This window comes from Salmo salar, unplaced genomic scaffold, assembly GCF_905237065.1.
Source record: "Salmo salar unplaced genomic scaffold, Ssal_v3.1, whole genome shotgun sequence".
NCBI classification, from domain to species: Eukaryota; Metazoa; Chordata; class Actinopteri; order Salmoniformes; family Salmonidae; genus Salmo; species Salmo salar.
The window spans coordinates 28627-38689 of record NW_025547515.1 but is presented as its reverse complement, the minus strand read 5'-3'; the positions used below and the strand labels follow the sequence as shown (position 1 = coordinate 38689).

At 51.7% G+C, this 10063-nt stretch overlaps 1 protein-coding gene across 1 annotated transcript in view; it reads left to right on the top strand.

Moving 5' to 3' along the window:
* Positions 1-1636: 1636 nt before the first annotated feature.
* LOC106606143 (protein virilizer homolog) overlaps positions 1637-10063 on the top strand; it is a gene marked incomplete at its 5' end in the record, with an annotated part of 30573 nt that continues 22146 nt past the window's right edge. The window contains 16 exon segments of the mRNA XM_045711317.1: positions 1637-1665; positions 1668-1722; positions 2587-2635; positions 2745-2780; positions 2783-2843; positions 2846-2911; positions 3016-3134; positions 3328-3574; positions 5999-6561; positions 6563-6721; positions 6848-6985; positions 7170-7314; positions 7317-7395; positions 7783-8134; positions 8137-8467; positions 9200-9282. Coding sequence (XP_045567273.1) covers positions 1637-1665; positions 1668-1722; positions 2587-2635; positions 2745-2780; positions 2783-2843; positions 2846-2911; positions 3016-3134; positions 3328-3574; positions 5999-6561; positions 6563-6721; positions 6848-6985; positions 7170-7314; positions 7317-7395; positions 7783-8134; positions 8137-8467; positions 9200-9282 — 2512 coding nt within the window.

Sequence of the window (10063 nt, the reverse complement as noted above, 5' to 3'; positions counted from 1 at the left end):
GTAATAATTCAATCATTTTCAATGTCATTAATATTTCCATTGTGAATTCATGCAACATATCTTGACAGGCATATCCATTTATACCAGTGCATTTGTAACTATAAAATTTACATATCATCATTTAAAAAAGTGGCCCAACTAGGCAAGTCGAGTTAAACAAATTATTATTTACAAACCCTACCCCAGCCAAACCCAGGCAGTGCTGGGCCATTTACCACCTATGGGATGCCCAATCCCGGCAGGATGTGATACCCAGCCTGGATTCCGAACCAGGGACTGTGTGATGCCTCACTGGGATATGCAGTGCCTTAGACCGCTGACGCCCACTCGGGATGCCAAAATTAGAGGGCACGTGTGCAGGTGAAACCATTGTTGAAATATGATAAAAGACTTGGAGATAACTGGAATGAAATGAGAGGTTGATCAAATTTTTCACATTTAACAGATGTTACCGTGCAGTGTAGTGAAATGCTTGTGTTCGATTTGCTCCAACAGTGCAGTAGTATCTGTGCAGTAGTAATGATCTTGCTCAGAAAGTACCGATTGGTTTTGGGAATTATATCTCGATGAGCCAATCTTTTGGGAATTTTGTGAGGACTTAAAGACTTACTGTAAGGCAACCGCATGCCATTCCGGTGCACATCAAGTGCTGTCCACCCTCAGGTTTTTTGGCATCAGGAGCTTGCCGATACGGCATCTCCACAGCATCGATGAGACAGTGTTTTGGATGCAATCAAATTGTAACGTACAATTTCCTTACACCGTCACCCAACAGGCTGAAGTCAAGAGGGGTTTCTTTGCCATCAATGGGTTCCCAAATACGAATGGAGCAATAGACGGCAAACCTCATAGCCATAAAAGCACCATCCCAAAAACGGAAGTTGAACTATGTGAACAGAAAAGGCTTCCCCTTAATGTGCAGGTGATCATTTATGTGATGGACAGAAGACACTGCTGAATGTGGTGGCCAATGAAGGCCTATACGCCTACAGGAAGGAGCTGTTAGAGGATGGATGGCTTATTCCTGACTGTAGTCTACTCATTTGAATTAGATTTGCCATTGCTAAAGCAACTCATTGTCTTAATGGTTTTACTGGTCAAGCTTCGCACAACTGAGACAAATAAAACATTTTGAATTGTACTCAGTCTCTGATACCAGCACCTCCTATTTTTCTTAGCTTTCTTTGGTTGCAACATTGTATGTCCTGGTATGGTGTGGTATATTCCACACGGGCTTTAAAGGGATGATTTTGACCATGTATGATTAATTGGGGGCGTTTCAAAATGCAAATAGCAAGGTCGTGCACGAGCACTGAGGCTGAGAACATTTGGTATTTATCAACGATAATCTCCTACCGGTGTACGCATGAAGCTGTAGGATTGTTAGAAAAAAGTGGGATTTATCAATGTGCACCAACATTCCAAATTCCGTTCGTATGCAAGTATTTTATAGCAAGTTTCTCGCAATATTGATAAATGAGGCCCCAGAGCTGTAATGTTCAGTTTGGCCTCATTCTCACCGGGGTAGTTAGGGTGATTTGTGAGGTAATCGTAACCGGACAGATGGGATCTCTCATGTGGCTGAAAGGGGGGGCTGAGTGGTGATGTCATATCCTGTTCCTGTCTGTGTTTCCAGGGAGACGTCGCCTCATTCCTTCCAGCTGGAGCATTTTCCAACAACCTCACTAAACCCAGCAGCGCCTGCTTCCACAGACTGGGAAGGTCAGTAACACTTTGTACATTCTATTTGAATTGAATGTATTTGTGTAAAATACATATACAACAGAAATGTACAATGTGGACCCAGAGGATAGCACTTAAAAGTATTAATTAAAGCACTTGTTTCCAAAGAGTGGTTCTCGAATATACCTCTACTACTCTCTCGTCTGTATCCTTCTTTCTCTACCTCTCTCTCTGTCTGTATCCCTCTCTCTCTACTTCTGTCTCTCTCTGTCTGTATCCCTCCTCTCTACCTCTGTCTCTCTCTGTCTGTATCCCTCTCTCTACCTCTCTCTCTCTGTCTTGTATCCCTCTCTCTCTACTTCTGTCTCTCTCTGTCTGTATCCCTCTCTCTACCTCTCTCTCTCTCTGTCTGTATCTCTCTCTACTTCTGTCTCTCTCTGTCTGTATCCCTCTCTCTCTACCTCTTCCTCTGTCTCTCTGTCACTCCTGCCCTCCCAGTATCTGTCTATTTCTCTCTCCCGCCTCCCTTTTTTTTCACTTCCCAGAATGTGTCTATAAAAGTATTTGAGAGCTCAAGTCTCACCTGTAGAACCTGTCAGGGCAGAGACCGATCTGTGACGACTGTCTTAGTCCTTGTTCACTCTGAGACGGGTCGCCAGAAACTTAGCCCTGTTGCTGCACCTGCTGAATCACACACAACAGACTGTAGAACCCAGAATGCCACATCGAGCATTCCAACAGAGAACACAGGCACAACCTAATGTTAGACAAGCGCTCACAGGCCGTTGTTGTTCACCTGAGAGAGAACTTGCAGTACATCAGCCCCTCTACTGTAGCCTGCTCCACTACTAATGGAAATGTAATAATTCTGTCTCTCTTTCTCTCGCTGGCTCGTCCTTACAGTTTTGAATATGACGAAAACAAGTCCATCGTTTTCAGGCCCAATGGAAAGGTAAAGACTCCTCCCCCTCTCTCTGTAGAAGGTCACTGTTCTCTCTACAGGTGAACGGTGTTGTGTGTGTCGCTGTGTGTTTGTAATGGTGTGTGTGTGTGTTGTGTAGGTGAACACAGATGGTCTGGTGCTGCGTGGATGGTACACACCAGTCTGACGGTGGCGGTGTACGGTACAGCAGAAAGGTCACATGGTCACGACCGGGACTCTCCCCACCTCCCCCTCCCCCACCCCCCAACAACAGACTGGCCTCAAGAGGATCATCAAACAAGGTGGGTAAAGACTCATACTAGGGTTGCCAGGATACCACTATCACAATACTATCATATTTTCCATGGCAAAAGGAAAACACAAGGTGGACTAAACTATGTGTGTCTCAGAGTGGGATAAGGAGGAGCAGCATAATGGCAGTCCTCCCAGACCAGCACCCAGAGGCCCCCGCACCCCTCCTGGACCGCCCCCACCAGATGATGATGATGAGGAGCCGGTCCCAGTGACCGTAACACACACACACACTTCTCTGCGTCTCTATGTTCATCTCACAGGGACAGATTTCATACTGTATATTCAACTAGCTAACCTTGCCAAAAGAAACGTTTCCATGTATTTGTGCCAGCTTGTATCCGTGTATACCTGATGCCATCTTTGGTTGCCGTGATAACCGACTGTGGTGTCCATGGTGACTGTCTCAGTTGGAGTGGCCAAGGCGGAGCCGACTGAAAGAGGGGAGGACTACCTGGAGCCCGTCTCACCTGAGCGCAGCTCACTGCCTGCCGACGAACCCCTACTCAGACGCCGAGCCTGAGGGAAGAGGGGAGGAGGAAGAGGAGGAAGAGCCGGAAGAAGAGGACGATGCACGGACGGAGTGTAGCGCCCCTGAGGATGAGGAGGAGGAAGAGGAGGAGGATGAGGGTGAGGAGGAGGAAGAGATGGAGGAAGGTAGGGGGGCTCAGACAGTGTGTGTGTGCTCTGGCATGCTGCTCAGACCCCTCAACCCCTACACCCTGCTCAGACCCCTCAACCCTAACCCTACACCCTGCTCAGACCCCTCAACCCTAACCCTACACCCTGCTCAGACACCTCAACCCTAACCCTACACCCTGCTCAGACCCCTCAACCCTAACCCTACACCCTGCTCAGACCCCTCAACCCTAACCCTACACCCTGCTCAGACACCTCAACCCTAACCCCTACACCCTGCTCAGACACCTCAACCCTAACCCTACACCCTGCTCAGACCCCTCAACCCTAACCCTACACCCTGCTCAGACACCTCAACCCCTACACCCTGCTCAGACCCCTCAACCCCTAACCCTACACCCTGCTCAGACCCCTACACCCTGCTCAGACCCCTACACCCTGCTCAGACCCCTACACCCCTGCTCAGACCCCTCAACCCTACACCCTGCTCAGACCCCCTCAACCCCTACACCCTGCTCAGACCCCTCAACCCCTACACCCTGCTCAGACCCCTCAACCCTACACCCTGTTCAGACCCCTCAACCCTACACCCTGCTCAGACCCCTCAACCCTACACCCTGCTCAGACCCCTAACCCTACACCCTGCTCAGACCCCTCAACCCTAACCCTACACCCTGCTCAGACCCCTCAACCCTACACCCTGTTCAGACCCCTCAACCCCTACACCCTGCTCAGACCCCTCAACCCTACACCCTGTTCAGACCCCTCAACCCTACACCCTGTTCAGACCCCTCAACCCTACACCCTGCTCAGACCCCTCAACCCTACACCCTGCTCAGACCCCCTCAACCCCTACACCCTGTTCAGACCCCTCAACCCTACACCCTGCTCAGACCCCCTCAACCCTACACCCTGCTCAGACCCCCCTAACCCTACACCCTGCTCAGACCCCTCAACCCTAACCCTACACCCTGCTCAGACCCCTCAACCCTACACCCTGTTCAGACCCCTCAACCCTACACCCTGCTCAGACCCCTCAACCCTACACCCTGTTCAGACCCCTCAACCCTACACCCTGCTCAGACCCCTCAACCCTACACCCTGCTCAGACCCCTCAACCCTACACCCTGCTCAGACCCCTCAACCCTACACCCTGTTCAGACCCCTCAACCCTAACCCTACACCCTGCTCAGACCCCTCAACCCTACACCCTGCTCAGACCCCTCAACCCTACACCCTGTTCAGACCCCTCAACCCCTACACCCTGTTCAGACCCCTCAACCCTACACCCTGCTCAGACCCCTCAACCCTACACCCCTGCTCAGACCCCTCAACCCTACACCCTGCTCAGACCCCTCAACCCTACACCCTGCTCAGACCCCTCAACCCTACACCCTGTTCAGACCCCTCAACCCTACACCCTGCTCAGATCCCTCAACCCTAACCCTACACCCTGCTCAGACCCCTCAACCCTACACCCTGCTCAGACCCCTCAACCCTACACCCTGTTCAGACCCCTCAACCCTAACCCTGCTCAGACCCCTCAACCCTAACCCTGTTCAGACCCCTCAACCCTACACCCTGCTCAGACCCCTCAACCCTACACCCTGCTCAGACCCCTCAACCCTACACCCTGCTCAGACCCCTCAACCCTAGACCCTGCTCAGACCCCTCAACCCTACACCCTGCTCAGACCCCTCAACCCTAACCCTACACCCTGCTCAGACCCCTCAACCCTAACCCTACACCCTGCTCAGACCCCTCAACCCTACACCCTGCTCAGACCCCTCAACCCTACACCCTGCTCAGACCCCTCAACCCTACACCCTGCTCAGACCACTCAACCCTACACCCTGCTCAGACCCCTCAACCCCTACACCCTGTTCAGACCCCTCAACCCTACACCCTGTTCAGACCCCTCAACCCTAACCCTACACCCTGTTCAGACCCCTCAACCCTACACCCTGTTCAGACCCCTCAACCCTAACCCTACACCCTGTTCAGACCCCTCAACCCTACACCCTGTTCAGACCCCTCAACCCTAACCCTACACCCTGTTCAGACCCCTCAACCCTACACCCTGCTCAGACCCCTCAACCCTACACCCTGTTCAGACCCCTCAACCCTAACCCTGCTCAGACCCCCTCAACCCCAACCCTGCTCAGTGCCATTCCAACCAGCCTAACCAGTTGTAATCATAAGGCTTAGAGCCATGGCTGTTGCTGCTGTAGTATCAGATCCCCTTGCATGACAAACTAACTGTGCCTGTGTGCTGTGATTCTCTCTCATTCTTAACTCTTGGTTGAGTGAACTGTCATTTCATCATGTTCTTCATGTTTTAGCACTTATGTGAGTGTTGTGAGGTCTTTTCTTTTCTGTGTTTGTTTTTTGTTGTTTTACAATATTTCTCCCTTCACTCACCCTCCCTCCCTCCTCCTCCAGGTGATGATGGTTATGAGCAGATCAGTAGTGATGAGGATGACTTGGACAATGGGAGTTTTAAGCTGCCCAGTTTTGACATTGACTACACCCCTGAAGACCTGGCCTCTGTGCCCCCAGTCCAGTACGACCCCTACGAAAGAGAGCTACGCCCACTGCTCTACTTCACCCCTCCCTACAAGACCCGCTTCGACTCCCAGCTGGAGAGGGCTAGGGGGGCTGTGTGTGTTGGTCCACAGGGGCCTGGAGGTGGAGAAGGGGCAGAGGCTGAGGTTGTTGCCCAGATGAGAGAGCTCCTGGCTGGGATAGGAGAGGACCGTGACTCCCGCTGGGTCACGGCCCTAGAGCAGGCATCAGGGCTGCTCGCTAGAGGGCTGGGCTTTCTGATTGGACAGGGGGAATGGGAGGAGCCTATTGGAGCTCTGGTCCAATGGGCTCTCCAGGGTCTTAGTATGGAGATAGCTCTGACCCAACCCATTGCTCTAAACCTCAGGCAGCTGAAAGCTGGAGCTAAGCTGGCTTCCTGCTTGGCCGAGTGCCCACAGGGCCTCACTGCGCTGCTGCACGAGGGGAGCCCTGGAGCTCCTACTAGAGCTGCTCCAGGTGGACCATGTGTCGTCCACGCTGAAGCTGTGTATCCTGAGGGCTCTGGATGCTCTGACCAGTGCCCCTGCTGGTGTGGAGGCCTTCCTACAGGAGGGGGAGATGGAGAGGAGTGGATACCAGGTGAGAGGGGCCATAGACATACGGTACACATGAAGACCTTATAATAGAGAGGCTGCGTGTGTTTCTAACTGAGGTTGTGTGTGTGTGTGTGTGTGTGTGTGTGTGTGTGTGTTGTCCGTCCCGCAGCGGTTGGTGCAGCTGTTCCTGGGGGAGGAAACCGTGCGGGTGGTAACCGCGGGCAACGCCATTCTGCAGAAAGGCCACGCCTATGAGGTTATGACTGACCTGCAGAGGACAGCGGCAGCCTGGAGCGAGCCTCTGCAGGTAAGCACACACTGACTGGAGATCTGCGTTTTAAGAACAGTCATTTGGGTCTGATAAAGTTTCCCATTTCATAACCAGTTCCCAGTTCAGTGTGGAACTATGGGGTTTCTATGACTGAGGCTCTACTGTCCATATAATTACTACAGTATATCAGTATATAAGAATGATCAGTGTTATATTTCAGGATGAGGGGGAGGAGCCTGACATAGCCATGGAGGAGGAGACATCATTAGGCCCCTCCCCTGTCAGCGAGGCTGAGCTGGATAGGTTGGCTGGGGTTCTAGAAGAGTTACATCACCTTCTAGAGACCGCCCCCCACACCATGGTCCAGCCCCTGGAAAGGCCTTCCCTACAACCGCACGTATTACTGGTCCACAGGAGAGAGACGACCCCTACCCTACACTGTACAGGTAGGTACAACACACACTCACACTCACACACACACACTCACACACTCACACACACACTCACTCACACTCACACACTCACTCACTCACACTCACACACTCACACTCACACACACACACACACTCACACACACACACACACACTCTCTCTCTCTCTCTCTCTCTCTCACTCTCTCACTCACTCACTCACTCACTCACTCACTCACTCACACACACACACACTCTCTCTCACTCTCACTCTCTCTCTCTCACTCACTCACTCACTCACTCACTCACTCACTCACTCACTCACTCACTCACTCACTCACTCACTCACTCACTCACTCACACACACACAGAGAGACAGACAGACAGACATTTGTACTAATAACTCTCCCCCACACCCCACAGGTACATGCATGCATGTCACTTCCTGGAGAGCTCGGCGGTGGCGTTGTCAGCAGCAGTGGCGGCGGGGCATACAGGTGTCACTCACGCCGTCAGGGATGTCCTGCACTTTCTGTCTCTCACCCAATCAGGACTGCTTTTCATGCTGGCCCAGCCCACGCCTACCAACCTGCTGCTCCGCCTCCTAGCAACCGTCGCCGAGGTTGAGGGAGAGGAGCCTATGGTCACTGGGGGCGATGGCGGGTTCTCGGGCCCCGGATTGGGTGAAGAGGGTTTGGGGGTGTGGCTGATGCAGGCGCTGCATGCCCTCCAGAGCGTGTCTGAGCTGATGAGTCACGTGACTGCCGGCGGGGAGGGAGGGGGGTGGGGCTAGAGGAGGGGGACAGTGCGGAGGTACTGAGCATGCTCCATGCCCTCTACCTCATCACCTTCACACAGACTGGGAGGAGCGCTGTGGCTCACGTCTTCAGCCTGGAGAACAACCTCTCCTGTCTGGTTACGCTGCTGCAGCACCACAGCAAGGACGGACACGGGGAGGCCAAGGCCCGGAAGGCGGTGACCTATAACTATGCGTGTATGCTGGTGCTGATGGTGGTTCAGAACTCCAATGATCTCCGTACGATGGAACAACACGCTGCTCCTCTACTCATCCTGGCCAAGGCTGATGACACCAACGCTAAACTACAGGGTGCGTAGCTCCTGACCCCTGACTATAACAACGCCAGGTTGGTATCCAACCTTAACCCCTAACCTCTGACCTATAACGCCAAACCAACCTTATCAACAGTGGGTGAACTGGTGGTCCCTAAACCTTCATTTTAAAAATACTTCTACACCCAACTCTATCATTGTAATGACATAGCCCTACCCATCACCCCCTTAGAAATGTGTTGAAGGCCTCCCCGAGTGGCGCAGCGGTCTATGGCACTGCATCGACGGATTCCATCCCAGGTTGTGTCCCAGTCGACCATGACGGGGAGACCCATGAGGCGGCGCACAATTGGCCCAGCGTCGTCCGGGTTAGGGGAGGGTTTGGCCGGATGGGATTTCCTTGTCCTATCGCGCTCCTAGCGACTCCTTGTGGCGGGCCGGGCGCCTGCAAGCTGACTTCGGTCGCCAGCTGGACGGTGTTTCCTCCAACATGTTGGTGCGGCTGGCTTCCGGGTTAAGCGAGCGGTGTTTCAAGAAACAGTGCGGCTTGGCGGGTCGTGTTTCGGAGGACACATGGCTCTCAACCTTCACCTCTCCCGAGTCCGCAGGGGAGTTGCAGCGATGGGACAAGACTGTTACTATCAATTGGATATTACGAAATTGGGGAGAAAAGTACCCCCCAAAAAACGTGTTAAACTACTATTCAGAATTCCTTGCAAGGTGAACTGCAACACTAAGTGATCCTCTCAGTGTTGGTGTTGTGTTCCAGAGCTGAGTCAGTGGCTGGAACCTCTGGACAAGGTGAAGTTAGAGATGGGGAGCATCCCCAGCCTCATAGACTACATCAAACAGGTGAGCTGTTACACTACATGTCCCCACGGACTGATAACCTGTTGTTGCTGTTTGTTTAATCCTTCATAATGATGACTTGGCTGCAGGCCTTCAGCTCCCTACACACACACACACACACACACACACACACACACACACACACACACACACACACACACACACACACACACACACACACACACCGACTTGCTTTGATATAACTAGCTGACTAAACTCCACTCCATGGTGAAGGAAGTTTCTGATGAAATCCACCAACGAGTGAAGCAGAGATCAGGCTTTGTGGAATTCAGCAATGACTACATCGATTCCCCCAAGGTCAATACTTAAAAAAAAAATATTTATTTTTTCAATAAAATAAAAAAAGGTTATGAACGCTTAACTTGTACCTGTGTTTGTCTTCTGTAGTTGTGTTCCTTTCTTTGTTAGCTGAAATCCATACTTTTTCAATAAACGTTATTCAAAAACATCCACCGACTATTTCCTTGTTGAGATTCAATTGTCAAATGCTAATTTGCGCTGAGTTGCCATCTTAGAGCAACAGCAATGGGCAAACAGTCGGTGGTTTTATTTGATTAGCGTCCATACTTGAAAAAGTATGGATTTCAGTTAAGAAAGGCACGCAACTAAAGGACAAACATAGGTACAAGGTAAGCGTTTCATAACACATTTTATTCATATAGTCGGACCTGAATTCCACAAAGCATGGTCTCTGCACCAGTCCTTTGGTGGATTTCAGCAGAGACGTCCTTCACCATGGAGTTAGCTAGTTTGATTTAATTTT